At 43.7% G+C, this 16565-nt stretch overlaps 1 protein-coding gene across 1 annotated transcript in view; it reads left to right on the forward strand.

Annotated features, from left to right (window-relative positions):
* ABCA13 (ATP binding cassette subfamily A member 13) overlaps positions 1 to 16565 on the forward strand; it is a 2655493-nt gene that overhangs the window by 1247074 nt on the left and 1391854 nt on the right. The window contains exon 35 of the mRNA XM_085606362.1: positions 13463 to 13620. Within this exon, the coding sequence (XP_085462488.1) occupies positions 13463 to 13620 (158 nt within the window). The remainder of the gene's footprint in view (positions 1 to 13462; positions 13621 to 16565) is intronic.

Here is a 16565-nt window from a genome sequence, read left to right on the forward strand (position 1 = left end):
GTGGTGGTGGTGTCAGAATATTACAAACTCAAAATGCCTTGGCAAGGAATCGGTTCACCTACACACATCCTAACAAGTTCAACTGCCTTCAAGTGCCACTGACCCGTACTCAGGTTGCATGAGTGGGATGGCCACAGTCCCTCAAGAAAGAGCCAGGGAGACCCGCCCACTGCTGAAAGATATACAGCAGGCAAATTCTCTTCTGGCGAACGTGCACTCCCAGTGAATCGCAGCGCAGCCAGTGAGCAACTGGCAAGCATTCCCTCGACCGATCTCAAGCAGCTGTATAGTATTCGAAGCTAAACAGTTAATTATGCGAAGTGAGAAGTTCTCAGACAACTCCATGACAAGTTTTCATTCCAGTGGCGGCTCCTCCACTATGGCGGAGGAGTGTCGCCCTACTGCTTTCAAGCAGTGCGAAGCAGAAACATAAAATGATAAAAACTTTGCATTATTATCATTTTATGCTGCTTCCTGCTGCTTTGCGGGTGGGTGGGGGCTGCTCTGCTCTTGGAGCAGGGGAGGAGTGGTTTGCCCACCCCTAAGTGCGCAGTGACTATTTGTTCAGCCCTCTCAGGCCGTCCAAACCAGTCATGCACACTTTCCCCCTTCTCCATGCAGGCTGCATTACACCTGCATGGAGAACATGCCCAGGCCCTCATTCCCTGGTTCAGCGTCGAACCAGGATGCTGAAATCCAATCACAACGCTTCATTGCAGCATTGTGATTGGTCAAGGGAGCATGGGTGCTTACCAATCACGATGCTGCATTGCAGAAGTGTGATTGGTCAGTGGGGCATGCTTCCTGTTCTTCAATGTGCACAAGTACAGAAAGAGCAGAGATGCGGGACCGGCCGGCGCCAAGGAAAGATTATGTTTTAATTTTTTTCTTTCTATTTCCACCATGCGTGACTCCCCCGCGACTCCCTTTGCACGGTACCCCCTGGGCGATTTCCCCTGCGACCGCCCCACGGCTTCATTCACCAATCCATGGTCGCCATTGAGAGAGCATATTAGTTTAGAAATCTCGCACCACGGTGGGAACAATTTATATTTAGTCAAACTGCTATTGTGTTTACCATAGCAACAAGTAGGACAGTGGCCAAGTAAATGCATTGATTGGGGCAGGCAGTACAGTAAGCAACGAACAGCATACTCGGGATGCTTTAATTGTTCATCCTGCAGCGTCTATAAACCCACATTCTCAGAGACCCTGTAATTCATAACTAATGCATTTGAGTGCAGTGATGCGTAACAGTACTAAAATACGTTAGTCTAACCCCTGATGCATGGTACTTGGCAAGGCTGTTGTGGTAGTGGCGGTACTGTAAAAAGGGCACTCCTGAAGGTTATTTTCACTCTGATCTGTTCCCCATGCAGTTTCCACACACATGAAAAGGCTAAGAGAGCTGAAGTGTTTCAGCCAATCAAAAGCCTATTTCTGATTCAAATGTTGGTTTAAGGACTATTCACAGAGTGGGCTGCCAATAAATGTTGAACTAGTTTTATTAATTATTAAAAAACAGCTGAGTGAATTTACGCTTAATTACACAAAGATACTTCCTTGACATGAGCAAGTACTTTCTTCATTCCAGGTCTGTGCTCTTCTTCCTTCTAACTCTTTCCTGGATGTGAGCTCTGTTCTGAAATTCCCTGCAAATTCTTCAAACAGAACCAAAGCCGTCAGCAATTGAGAACATTTTTTTGTTTGAATAACCAACTTAGCATTAAGTATAACAGCCCTGCCACTGACTGCTGTACGCATGTTAGAAATTAGGTTTCTGGTTGGCTAGGGTCTACACCTAAGCCAGGCAGAACCCACCACTCTAGTCAGGGTAAGGGAGTTGCACACCTAACATAACCCCTGCTCACCCCCTTGACAGCTTGGCAGAGAAGTCAGGCTTATCCCAGAGGCAATGTGTAAAGTATTTGAGCAACACTCACACCAGTGACATAATAAATACATCACAAAAGAGACTCCACACCGAATTATATAAAAGAACATTTCTGTATTGCATATAAACATTGTTGGACTTGGCCCTATTTTCAGGGTCATCCCAGAACTGTTTACCTTCCTCCTGTATTGTTTCTGACCTGTTTTTGTTGGTTTATGACTCTGGGCACTTTTTCACTGCTGATCAGTACTAAAGTGCATATGCTCTCTTTTGTAAATTTTGTTATGGATTAGTGTTTCCATGATCGGTTATTTGATATACCTGTCAGACCCTAGTATAGTGCACCATGTGTGCCCAGGGCCTGTAAATCAAATGCTGCTGGTGGGCTTCCAGCACTTATTATGCCACTCACAGAAGCAGCTTGTAAAATGTGGCTCAGGCCTGCCATTGCAAAGCCTGTGTGCAGTCTGGGACTGCCATGTCGACTTGGCAAGTGCACCCACTTGCCAGTCCCCAAACCTTCCCTTTTCTGCATGTTAGTCACCCCTAAGGTAGGCCCGAGGTACCCCTGTGGGCAGGGTGCATTGTATGTGAAAGTTAGGACATGCCCTGATGTGTGTGGCATGTCCTGATAGTGAAATACTGGAAATTTCGTTTTTCACTATTGCAAGGATATCTGTTCCCATAGGCCAGAATGGGCGGTTTGTTTATAACATCTTATAAACATAACTGACCCTAGGAACACGATATGAAAATAAAGTTTAGTATGCCTGAACTAACTATGTTAAGATGCATCTTTTAGTGAGGGTGATTTTTACATTCTGTGTTTGAAAATACCACTTTTAGAAAGTAGGTATTTTCTTGCCTAACCATCCAGTGTGCCTCTGCTAGGTTTGTGTATTGCATGTCTGGCTTTTGGGTGACAGGAAGCTGGGGAGGGCTGTGGCTCCAAAAGTCTGATGCGTGAGGGCTGGGCTGAAAGGACCCTAGTTGCATTTAGAGTAGGGGGGAGATTTCCTTTCACCTGCCTGGGCCAGGTCTGCTTTCAACAATGCTGTCTCCACCTCCTGCCAGGAAGCTGCACCAGGGAGGACAGAACTGGTTTTGGCTGGGTACAGACACTCTCTGCCTCCAGAGAACAAAGGATTTGTGTGGATAAAAAGAGGGATCCAGGTCCCAGACATTTAGATCACTTCTGGCAAATCAAGAGGAAACCTTTGCCACGGAGAAGAGCTGGAGAAGGTGAGGAGGAATACTGCCCCTGTGCTGTTTGCTGTCTGGGGTTGGCCTGCAGTGGCTGCTTGCTGCCAAGGAAAGGAGAAAAAGGACTTTGCTGTTTTGCTTTGTCACCTGCTTGAAGAAAAGATCTCCAAGGGGTTGAAACTGAGTTTGCCTCCTGTTCTGAAGTCTCAGGAACACAAAGACTTCACCCCTTCTGTCTCCCTGCTTCTAGAGCGGCTGTTTTAGCTGCTACAGAAGGAAATAACAACACCGATGCCGGCTAGTGACGCCGTAATCAACATCGAGTCATCGTAAGGAACAGTGGTTTCGGCACCATCGTGACGTCACCTCCCAGACGCAGTAAGGAACAGTTGTCTCGCCTTCCCTGCCCTGCAGTAAGGAACAGAGGCTTCACCTCCCCTGCGGTCGTAAGGAACTGATGCCTCGCAGCACCTATGAAGCCGCACCTCCCCGATGCCGTGTACTGTCTTCGTTTTCATCCAATCCAAGGTACTGTTCTTTAGGGGTCTGCTTGACTCCGGGCCCGACGCCGCGCACCTCGCGGTCTGCACCATACTTTGGGATTTCCACCGGTCACAACGTCATTATAACTCCAAATGGAGTTATTTGTTGCTACAAGCTTGATTTAAGTGAATAACCTATTTTTGAAAATACTTTGATTACTGTACTGTGGATTTTTATTGTTTCGTCTTGTTTTGGTTTAGATAAAGATTATTTATTTTTCTAACCTGGTGTTGTGTCCATTTGTAGTGTTTTCACTGTATTACTGTATGTGTTCACAAATGCTTTACACGCTGCCTCTGAGATAAGCCTGTCTGCTCGTGCCAAGCTACCAAGGGGGTGAGCAGGGGTTATTTTAGGAGTGTATCCCCCTTACCCTGGCTAGAAGCAAGGGCCCCTATTTGGACAAAGGCACCTACCTCTGCCAACCTGAAACCCCCATTTCTAACAATCATAGACCAAAACAACATGAATCAATCATTACTTTGCCAACTAGGCAATTGTCAAAACGTCCTAATGAATGCAATAAGAGAGCGTGTTAGGTTGCAAACATCATGAACAACATTACAGTGCCTACTATGCAATACTATGAAAGAATATTCGATACCCTGTCAGTATAAGGCATAAACACAACATACATCATCACATCAGGGCATATAATGCCACAAACATCCCCAGATATGACCAGACGTACATAGGTTACAAGAAATCCCCACAAGGACATAGGGGACAGTGTTCCTGCCCTTCTACTACATATTATGTGGTAATTCAGTGATTCCTCTGTAAGATACAAGAGCTTCTGCTCTCCTTCAAGTGATATCACCATGTTTGGTAACTCCACTTGGATCGGGACCTCTGTGGAGATTCCATCCCATCCTGCTAGCTGAATTGTGGGTGCCCCCACAGGTATGTGCGACCATGGGTGGGGCACACACCCCGCTGGTTTTGGTGGGGAGACCTCACTGGGTCCCCTGCATAACAAACAGTGACCGGTAGCTTCCCACAAACGTGCGATGCCGAAGCAAAAAACCCAGAAGCAGCTCAGCACTTGCAATTTCCAGATCCCTCTCTACGGGGGCCACTGCTTTAGGAAGGGCTGAACATAGGGAGCCGCCTGCAGGGGGGAAGGCCTTGTGGAATCCTCTGATGTCTGAAGAAACCGGGAAACCAGCTGCTGAAGGTTGTTAGGTAAAGCGGCTTACCAGAGACCACCTATAGCCACCCTCATACTTCTCCTTCTCTTCAGCCCCTCCTCCCTGAGGGAAACAGCACTGCAGTCCAGCACGGTCATAGAAGGGAGCACAGCCGTGAGAAGGGGGAGCAGAAAAACTGCACAGCTTCTCTGGTGCCACTGCACTCAACCCGCACTGAGAGCTGGCATAAGGCGACACGAAGATAATGGAGCACTCACCATGTGCTTCTCCGTGGGGCTGAAGTCAAATCCCCAATTAAATACTCTCAACATGCTTGTCTTCTTGGCACTAGATGAAACAGGAGGAGACAAAGTACTCACCATGGACTTCTTCCTTGGCACAGATTGAAACCAAAAAAGAGGGAAATCCGCAGGCTTCCAAATGAACCAGGATAGTAGGAAGCAGCCAACCAACCTTTGAAGAACAACTGGGGGGGCATCAAATGCAGGGTGCAGGCAGGAGGGCCAGCACAAAGGTCTTTGTAGCAAAGTGGCAGTCCTTCTCTCAGCCCAGCAGGTAACAGGCTAGCACCAGAAGCAATTCAGTCCAATGGCGGTTCCGCCTTGTAGTCCTCTAGCAAAGTACAGCGTATAGAGTCAGCAGCGTCTGGTTACAAGTCCCACGCAGTGTTTAAAAACATGGGGTCAGAGCCCCTGTACTTATAATCAAAATGTCTTTGATGTGGAGGTAACTTCAAAAGAACATTTAGAAGTGCACAACACCCCCATTTAATCCCAGCTCTGGCTCCAGATATCAGTAGGGGATAAACAAGCCCTTTGTGTGAGTTCAGGGCCCAGTCTTTACAAATGTAAGCGTGCCTCACCTCCTTCTCTCCCAGACCTGGAAGACCATTCAGTATGTAGATGAATGTAGATGTGAAGACCATCCAGTATAGAAGAATGCAGATGCAACCCTGTTAAACCCAACCCTTCCTGCATGATGGCTGCCTGAAAATTATACATAAACTCAGCTGTCACTCTACCCTAGACATGGATTGCAGTCAGGCTGCAAAGAACAAAGAGTCATAAGCACAGAGATATGCACACTTTCTAAAAGTGGCATTTCTAGAATAGTAATACAAAATCCACCTTCACCAATAAGCAGGATGTATCACCCCATCTCCAAGCACACCAAACATGGCAAAGCTACTCCTTCCAAATCAGAAATGACCACTGAAAAACATATCAGGGCATTCCCAATGCAAGCCTATGAGAGGAGCAGGCCTTACAGCAGTGGGAAACCAAATAGGCCGTTTGTCACAACCAGGGTATGCCTAACAATGAAAGCACATGTTCTACCCTTTACCTATGAATGAATAAATGAATTAATGAATGAAGATAATTTTATAAAGAGCGCATTACCCAGGGGGGGTCTTAGCGCTGAACGGATCAGGAGCCGTTCAGCACCCTTTCAGAACCCTGCCCAGAGGGCTGCCTAGGACGTATCTTAGGGGCGACCTATATGTAGAAAAAGGGGAGTTTCAGGCTTGGCAAGTAACTTTAAATGCCAAATCACTGTAGTAGTAAACTGTGTATGCAGGCCCTGCAGCCGCAGGGTTGAGACAGGTTTGAAAGGCTACTTCTGTGGGTGGTGCAAGCAGCGCTACAGGCCCACTAGTAACATTTAATTTACAGGCCCTCGGTATATGGAATACCTCTATACATGGGACTTATAGGTAAATTAAATATGCCAAACAGTTGTAGAGCAATCATACCATGTTTAAAGGAGAAAGCACATGCACTTCAGCACTGAATGGCAGTGGTAAAGTGCCCAAAGTCCTAAAGTCAAGAAAACAGGTCAGAAAAAATAGGAGGAAGAAGTCAAACAGTTTGGAGATAACCCTGTAAAAAGGGCCAGGTCTAACAAGAAATTAATAATACTATGCTTGGTGCTGCATGTATGCTGCATGAATATGCTCTGCTTTGTGCTGAACGAGTGAACGAGTGATTGAGAACATCATATAATTATTATACAGTTGAGACTTTAATTTTTTCCTCCACAAAATAAACAGTGAACGCTAAATGCCGGCTCGACAATATACAGACCGCAGGACATTTGGAAGGGTATGTGATAATTCACAGGCTTGTAAGGGAAATAAATAACTTTTGCATGCCACATTACAGCTTGTTTAGGGCAAACTATAGCTGTCCGTGCTATGGTGTTAAGATTTACAGTTCTCGTTTTGGCCACAGGATGGCATCGTGACCGTTCCGGCACAAGAATTGAGCCGGCTCACAAAAATATGATATATTTGCAGTGTGGCGGCTCTGCTGTTTCTGTGAGTTGTTTATCATTCTTACCGAGTTATTGAACTGCACATAAAACATTAACGGAGACCTTTCCCTCATGGGAGTTTGTAGCCAAGCACAGACAAGTCTATTTGTGTGGACTGATCAACACGATGCAGAAGTCAGCTGTGAGGCTGCTTGCTCTCTGTTTGAGGGCCTCTCTGCTGAGGGCTAGTTGCAGTCTTATAGTTAGGACGAGGAGATGAATAGTAACCAAAGATTGGAATAAGAACAGAGAGAAGACAGTTCATAATAAACACAATGTTCTGTGACGGTCACAAAAAGAATCTTGCAAGGCTGAAAGGCAGATTGTGCGAAGTGAAAATAATTGTAGTGTGCAAATGCATAATACAATTAAAACCACATAATTAATGCGATATTAAGTGGGAAAATAATTATTGCAAATGCAGTTTGGTAGAAATAGAAAAAAACAAGAACTGACACAAAATACAAATCAATTATGTATAAAAGAACAACATTTTCACATCATGGGAAATCCCATTTAGGGGATATTATTATAATATTTCATTCTGAAATGAGGCAGGGTAGGGAAATGATTAGGGTGAGGAATGATGGTACAAAAGCCGCCCATAAACTCATAAAAGATAGGGCGGAGGACACATTTTAAAAATGGGTGAAGGTGGTGGGTTGGAGAATGTCCTCCAAAAAAATAAAAAATAAAACAAGGGAAGGGAAGGGAAGAAGGAGGATGCGCGAAGGAGCTGGAGAAGGAACCTGGGTAGAAAAAAGCAGTGGAAAGGGAATGACTGGGGCTAGCACCTAGAACAATAAAAAAAATAAACTATCACCCAGTGACAGGATGTGGGGAAAGTATGGGCTGACAGGTTCTATTCAATCCCTGTAGAAAACCCAGTAGGGGTCCCATTTTAAATAATATAACATCAAAAAGGTAATTTCTAAAAAAAGAATAGTCTTCCACGTAATGATACCGACAATCATTTTGATAATTCCGATTAAACAATAACGGAAATGGTTTCTCAGAATTTATACTCTATGATTTACTATGATAAGTGACTGATGAAGTGCTATGCAAGCACATGCTAAATGTGCTATAAGGATGTTGTAAAGCGTTGTTGGCTGTGTGGCACAAGTGCTAATATTGACAAATAGAGAGTTTGAAGCGATAATGTGCTAACTCTATTTGCAACTGTGCAAGCAGCATTGCAATGACAACTGACTGAAACTATTAGTTGGGGATCTAGAACTTGTGTCTTTGGAGCCCACATTACGCCAAGACTAGAGCTTCTGGGGCATATCATGATGCTGTTTTTCATCTACACACGTTTTTGAAGAAATTATTCTGCCTGCAGCGCATGCACTAACTCAGTCCCTCCACCAGTTGGCGCATGAGCTTCATACATCATGGTTCAGAAACACAGAGCTGCAACTACTGTTTGTTATGTTCGAGGTGTGTTGTCTGCAGTGATTGACTGACTGAAGGTGCTGTAGACAGTGCACGCTCTCTCCTTCAACTGTGTGCAGATGTACAAAGGAAAAAGGGATCACGCTACAGCTCTACGGGCACTCTCATGGTGTTATGTGCAAGTGTGCACATATGCCAATAGGAGTTTTGTGCCCATTAAAGCCAAAAATGCCTCTGTCAGTAGAGAGTGCAGATCTGACAAAGCAGTGAATAAATGGCTCTGCAAAGTCATTGGACAAACATCTCTGTTCTTATCCTGTTGTAGAGCTGTACTCTGCAGAAGTGTATGTCCTCTTGACGGAGCCTTTAGGTAAGGAGTGGAATCGTGCATAATATCATGACGCGTTCTCAAGTGCAATATTACTCTTTGGTTTGTGTTGCTGAAGTAAACACACCCATCCTGTACCCTCATCTTGTTTGCTATCTAGGTAGAGGAGTGTAAAGATCTACAGGCTGCGCTACAACTTCATCAATGTCCACAGCACTGCTGCAAATGTGTACCGCATTAATTGCTGATAGAAAGAAGAAAAAAGAACAGATGATGGATGGAATGCTGAACAATTCGAACATTCACTCCCAGGCATCATAGATCTGGGTTTAATCCATCGTTTGTTTGCTCCCCACGCCCCCCCCCCCCCGGTTTGGACCCAGCCATATGCAAGTCAGTTTTGACTCTACTTCTCACGGGGACAGTCCAGCCTGGACTGCCAAGCCCAGTCCTCCCTGGACCAGAAACAAGCATCCCTGGCCTGGTTTCAGGGTATCTCCCCTCATCACTAGGCTAGGTGAAACCAGTGGCAAAGTGAGCATGGGACCCACGTCTCGGTATAACCTTTCCACTTGAGGAGACTAAAGCAAAAATAACTGATTTGCATATGGCTTGGTCCAAACTGGAATGGCATGGTGAGCAAAAAAACAAATGGATTTAGGCCCAGATCTGTAACTGGGGGTGAATGTTTGATTTGTTCAGCATTCCGTCCTTCATCTGTTCTTTTTGCATGAATTGCTGGTGGAAGCACAAGAGTCAAATTTGAAGACAAGGTATTGTGAAGCCTCATGGAAAAAATTTTGAAGCTAGGAGGTCCGAGTGCACGACTGTCACATCAACAGAACCAGAGAATCAAGGAGAATATGATTTGTTAGTTGAGTTTATATAAAAAGTAAACTAGATAGCTGTAACTTATATGCTCAATACGCAAATTTTGGATGAGATGCAATTGCATAAGAAATGTGTCATGCCACTTTGGTACCTGCCTTTACCAGAACAACCAAAAGAACCACAAAAAACATGGAAGCATGCAGAAACACACACAAACACACCTGTGCGTGCACACACACACAAATGACACACACATACACGTATCTGTCCTACAAGTAAACAATATGCATTACACTGTTGCAATATAAGAATGCAGCAATTTCAATACAGAGGGTGGCAAATTCGACAGTGCATAACTGCATGTCGCACTATGGGTGAGAAGAGGGACGGGCCCCTTGATAGGGGTTCTGTAGGAAAAGGGAGGGCATTATGTTGAGACATTGGGCTAATTGGAAGGGATAATTTGACTGACACAAGGCGTTGAAGTACGCAATTACTGGGATTATGGCCAGGCAGCTACAGAGACACGATGATGTTGAGCAGGGCATGGCGAGGAAACTAGAAAGTGAACACTTCAAAAACCCTTTGAGCAGGTAAGTATCACTTAGATTGTCAAAAGGTTAAATATACGATCACAATCATGAATTAAAGCATCAGGATCTATGGATTTTTCTGGCATCTATTTCTTCTTACAACTATGACTAGGGCCTCTGCTCTCACCTTCACTAAAACCCTGCAATGTAGGGAATGTATATAACATACTTCTTTTATACTTTAAATATGTTTTCAAAGTCTATAGGAAATTGATTGGTTCTTTCTCTTGAATTACCCTGGATAAGTCAAACTGAAACATATCACCTTTGATGTGAGATGGAAATAAACTGTTGAATTATATGGAATTTACTGAAGGTGGTTTTCTGTTCACTTTCACAAACTGGTTGCCTCATAACCAAAACACTTTTGTGGTTATATAATGTAACGGTCTATCAGGATGTTGCACCTTATTGAGCAACTGTAACTTAAAGTTCACTTTTATAGATCCTTCTTATTATATTCATGTACCAAGTCCAGGCATGCTTATTGATTAGCAACCAATTTCTTACTAACATTCCTCCTATACAGAGAAAACATTGAATAATCCGGACTAGGGATTCTATAAACATGGCTACTTGTTTTGTTAACACTCCTAGGAAATTACCCTAAAGGACAAATAAAAGATGTTATATTGAACACCAGCCCTAACATTATGGCCATCATTATGATGTCGGTCAGAGTTGCCTCCAAACAGCAGTTTTGCAGACTGGGAACCGACTGACCTTATGGTGTGGTCGGAAACATCAACTTTTCAATGGGTGCATGTGCGCATGTGCGCCTGTCTGAAATCGCCCGCAGCACAAGCTCCCACTGAAAAATGTACGTTTTTAAACATTCCTGCAGCGTGTGGTAGGCACCTCATGGTGCACGGATGTTTAGGGGGGCACCATAGGTGCTCCCCAGGGCGAAATGCGGAACGCCAGGGGGCAAGGGGGGCCCTGCTATGGGGCCCCCAAAGTCAGTTTCCGACAGCTAATCCATGTTGGAAAAGCTGACATGGATTGGCTGTCGGAAACCAGCATCATAATCCTGATGGTGGAAACGCCTTCCTTAAAGGATTATGAGAGTATGCCGACTGGCCGATGGGCTCCTTGAGTCCGTCTGAACAGCGCCAAATTCACCGGCCAGTTTAAACTCTGACTGCCATCATCATAATATGGAGGTCGGACTTTAATCCTATAATGTCGGTAGCAAAGCCTGCGACCATTTGTCTTTGCATGACCTGGATATTTTGACAACACATTTTTCTGCTGATACATTCTGACATTGAGGCTTCAAGCTTCACTTCTACTATTTCCTCTCCTGTTCTCCCTCTTTCTCTTCTCCTCTTTGCAGTTTTTCTTCGAGTGACTATTTGTATCTCCTTGTCTGCTGAATTCCTGTCATGTGGACAGTGAAATCTGCTGGTTTCTCCTACCCTTGACGTATTCAGCTGGCATAGGATTGATGTCCATGTCCAAAATGTTCTGGATTTTTTGGCCAATGAAAAGAAATCTCTCACCCAGGAAATATTTAGGTGTATTGAACGTTCCTTTGCTATTTGTATTCAATAGGTGGGAAAAATAAAAAATAAGCAAATACAATGAAATAATAAAATTAAGCAAGTATTAACATTAAAATAATTAGAAAGATTATACTGAATTGACATAATAATAATTGTAGAACTAAACTATATAGACAGCTATTCACATCCAAAAAAGAGTAACATTCGAGAGGTGAGGAGAGTCAAAAATTTCCCCCAGACTCGCTGAAATCTATAGAGGTTTCCATGTCCTTTGCTGCATGATGTTCGAACATTGAGCGGCACAGAACTCCTGCCACCATTTCTAAAAGGAAGGTGTAAGTATCACCTTTCAGGTTCTGGCCACAATAGTATTGGCTAATATAATTGTGAATACCATAACGTTTCCGAAGCCTCCTCCATAAAAAACCAATATCGAAATGTGTGTCAATTCCTTAGACAGGATCTCGCGGTGATCTCCCAGAACTGCTGATAATAGTGCTGATTGATGTTGGCCTAGACTTGGACACCTCCTAGAATTTACCAGCACAATTATATCATAAATCCCATATAGTGACATTCAATATCTTCAAAGGAATCATTATGTTCAAACCATATTCAAGCCATTATGCACTATTGCTTTTGCGGACTCGTGTCCACCACCCAGGTGTTGCAAGATGATAACATTACCCAAAAGGGCTACCAATCTGAGTGACTCGCAACAATTCTGGAGTTAGAATTTGAGCCTTTGGACTTAAACATGGAACAAAATACTGCTAGCCCTCAAATGTTACCAAACACAGTCTCCTGGGAGGCATAACAATGCAGGAGAGCTCTTCCAAACCTACTCATTCTGTAGTTGAGGTATGAGTTCTATGCTGAATTCAGCGCCACCACAATACTAATATCAGAGTCTCACTGCCTTGATGGGTCCATTGACTCTAACTCCATAGTGTGTGTTATATCACAGGAGGGGTGACATCATGATTGGCATAACTTAGCTTCTTTGATTATTATGAGCACCTGCCCAGTCCTCATCATCTAGCCCCATCTTCAGACAAGAGGTCTATTAGAACGGTAGAAAAGGTAAACACCAAGGAGACTGCTAGATCCCACCTGCTTACTTACTAGAACGCAACCCTGTATCAGCCAGCAGTTACTGTGAAAGTAAATACTGTAATGGATTACGGTATGTTGGATGGTTCTGGTTGGTACGTATATATGAAATCATTCTATTCCCACAGTGTCTTCTCAACACACGGAGCAGCCTACTTTAACACCAATTCAGCAAGACTACAATAATGGCAGGGGTTTTCCATAAGAATGATGAGAATGGAAACCAATAACATTACTAAAGAGTGTGGGTGACGTTTGAGGTGAAATGAGTGACTGCATTGGTATCTACATAGAAGCCATTGTCTCCACTCTTAACCTATGCTCTAAAAGATGGTGTTTATGCATTGTCTAAATTTAATTGTGAAATTAATGTTAACAGTTTCTTATCATTGATTTTTGTCTCCATAATTTAAGAGAGGCCAGTGTGAGTTTGTTGCTATATGTAAAGGTGCCTAATGTTCCTCTTGATTAGCTGGATACATAATAGTCTGATATGCTGCTATTGTTTTCAAGACTTCAAAAAATTGTGCTCACATTTTCAGGAACCACTGCAGTTACAGAATTAAAGGTCACATTTTTTCTTACTTTAGGACGCACTATCATCTTCACTACCCATCATCTGGACGAGGCAGAAGTGCTCAGCGATCGGATTGCCATCTTGCAGCATGGCCAGTTAAGGTGTTGCGGCTCACCACGCTACCTTAAGGAAAGATTTGGACAGGGGCATAGCATCACTCTTACCAGAAAGGTAGGATGAAAAATAAAATGTTCAAAAATATGAATACAGTAACCTTTGCTTTTTCATAATACAAACTTTTGAAAACATGTAAAGCAATTGCTTACCAAGGACTGAAATTGTTCCCTGGTGAGTGAATGTTTTGTAAATAATTATTTATAATATTTATAATATGACATCGGTAACACCACGTGTGACACTATACATGTAATTGATTCCACAGAATACTTGACTCAACGCATTTCAAAATTTAGGGAAAACAAAGAGATAAAGTCTGAAAACCTAAAAAGAAACCACATTTTTAAGTCTGGTGAACAGATATGTTGACTATAAAGCTCAGTGAAAAGCAAGGCCCAGATTTACATGGAAGTCACGCAATGCAGTGCAGCAAGTACAGTTGCTGTGCTGTGTTTCATGAATGGGAGAGTAGAACAGTGACATATCTACTATAATGAGGCACAGTTCTGCTCTCTCCCTGCGCAGGTGCACCTTTGGCAGCCTTGCGCCAATGCAGATTCTCTTGTGCCATATGGAAGGAGTGTATGCTTAGTGACAAGCACAGGCTTTGTGCTGGAAAGAGTTCCTTCCAGAATAAAAATGTTACCTTAAGGCGTATCCCACTTTGTATATGTGCTGTACAATGTAGTGATTGCTAGATTTGGCAAATGGTTGTTCATCAGGGTAGCTGACGAAGTGAGCTCCATCAAATTGATGGCCGAAATATAACTCTAGCCCAAAATTGTTTTTTGTTTGCAGCCAAATAGGTTTAGCCATTTTAAAGTGTTTATCTCATAACAGTAAAGAATTTTGCTTTCGCTGTTCATTTTTCACGCATATTTTTCTCTGGGTTCCCACTGCTTACCTACCATACTACTACATTTCTTGGTCGTGTGGGAGGCCTATAGATTTTTCCACACAAGGACTGAAACATCAATATGAATAGAATGAGAAATCTGGACCTTAGTAACCAGGCACAGTGACAATCCATTCCTGTTTTATAGATACACCCAAACATGCCACCACTTGTAAATTACTAGTCTTCTGAAACATTATGCTGATTGTAAATCAAAACAGGTTCTGTGATTGCTAAAAAGTAATCAAACTATGAAAATTAAACAGGCAAACTACCACTTGTGGATAATGTCTTGAATACCCAGATTTCCTTTGCCATGCAATCGTCCTATTTTTGTTACCATGGCTTTGAAAATGCAGCAACATAATTTGAATTTGATTCTCTCTTGCTGTTAGCAAATGCAGGTCGCAGAGTAACAGGGTGATATGGGGAAGTTTTTATCTGTGTCAGTGACAGCTCTGGTCAGGCCAGGTGCTGCGAAGTTGCAGCTGCCTCTGTGAGCTGGCTCACACTGGTGTTCATTGGATGCAAGAACCCACTAGATTACTAGCGCAAATATTAATACTGCACAGGTCTAAGGGACCCCTTACATGGCCTGTTTCTTTGACTTAATTCATACTTTCTCGCACTGCATTTTGGCTGTATTTTGTGTGTTTTACAAACCAAATTCCAGTTAACATATTCTTTCATTTAAGTGACTAAACCAAATTCCGAATTTTTTGCTCTTGGTTTCTCAGCAGCTAATATCTGCAAGATGTATAGTGCCGTGGTAAATGTTGTGAATGAATTGTCACCAGTACCATGGCTATTGGGGGTCCTGTTAAGATCTGACCGGTCCATGTTGACGTTTGCCCCTGCCAATGCCCCTGGTAGCAGGCGGCGTTACCAGGTCCTGTGTATGCTTTGTAATGAAACACGCGGCTCTCACTCAAAGTTCAATCACCTGCGAAAAGCTCAGCATGTGAGTTAAAGTTCAACCACTGCTGTGCGCAGTGAAAGAAATATCTCAAGAAAGGCAGCATTCTTCCTTCGAGTTGATGAACAGTGCTTCTGTGCAGCCATCTAACAATGTCAAAATGTTTTGGGAATCCACACATGGAAAAGCAATGAAAGTGCTGCATGTGTGTGTGTGAATTATGTGTGTGATTTGGCATTAGTGAACTGCAGCTATATTTTCATCTAAATTAATAATAATACATACATCATATTTGTACAGCGTGAACATATCACCCTTAAGGGTTTGCAGAGAGCCGTCGGGGAGATTAAGTGAACTATTGCCAGAGTCACATGATGCTGAGCTGAGCTTCTGCCAGCCGGACCATGAGACCCACTCCCCCCCCCCCCCCCCCCCCCACACACACACGCCCCACCTCTGGAGTCAGCCGCTCTAGCCACTGCGCCACACCTCTCTCCAAATGAAGAATCAGGATGTAAGCATGAGCGAGTTGGTTTAATGACCCCGAGGCATGACTTACCCCTTCCAGTCTCAGAGCCTCCGGACGGGGCTCATTGGAGAGGTGAGGTGGGAGCACTTGGTAATTTCCGCTACCAGAGAAGTGCTTCCTTTGCAGTAAGGTGAGAGATGATACCTCTGTTATGAAGACGAAGCACCGCACGCGCCTCTGTTCCTCCCAAGGTTGGTTTAAAGAAGCCTCAGAATTAATGACTCAAAGAAAAGCAAGCAGTTGTTTCATCACTTTGAACCTGATATAAAAAAGGAGCCATAAACATATTAATAATTATATAAAGTCACAACTTAAATGAAGGTTTTCCAAAGCACTTTACATATGCAATTGACACACATACTTATAACATATGGGTGCATGCAATCCAGGTATAGAATCCCGTCTCTAATTTCCTAATTATTATATTTGAGCCTCTGGTCACCTGTAAGAACGGCACGCAGTAGCTGCTCAACTGTAATACGTTTTTACAGTTCTGTAGTATGCACAAAATGAGGTGCTCCCTGCAGAATGTGATAACGGGATCCCAAGCCTCACGTATCGCTCAGATATTCATTGACCTTGGTTGGAGCTGTTGGCCCCTGAAGGGTCGAGGGGCCCTTTGAGAGGTTGTGGGCCCCCCTGCAGCACACCGGCAGCTG

Source organism: Triturus cristatus, chromosome 5_2 (genome assembly GCF_964204655.1).
Source record: "Triturus cristatus chromosome 5_2, aTriCri1.1, whole genome shotgun sequence".
NCBI classification, from domain to species: domain Eukaryota; kingdom Metazoa; phylum Chordata; class Amphibia; order Caudata; family Salamandridae; genus Triturus; species Triturus cristatus.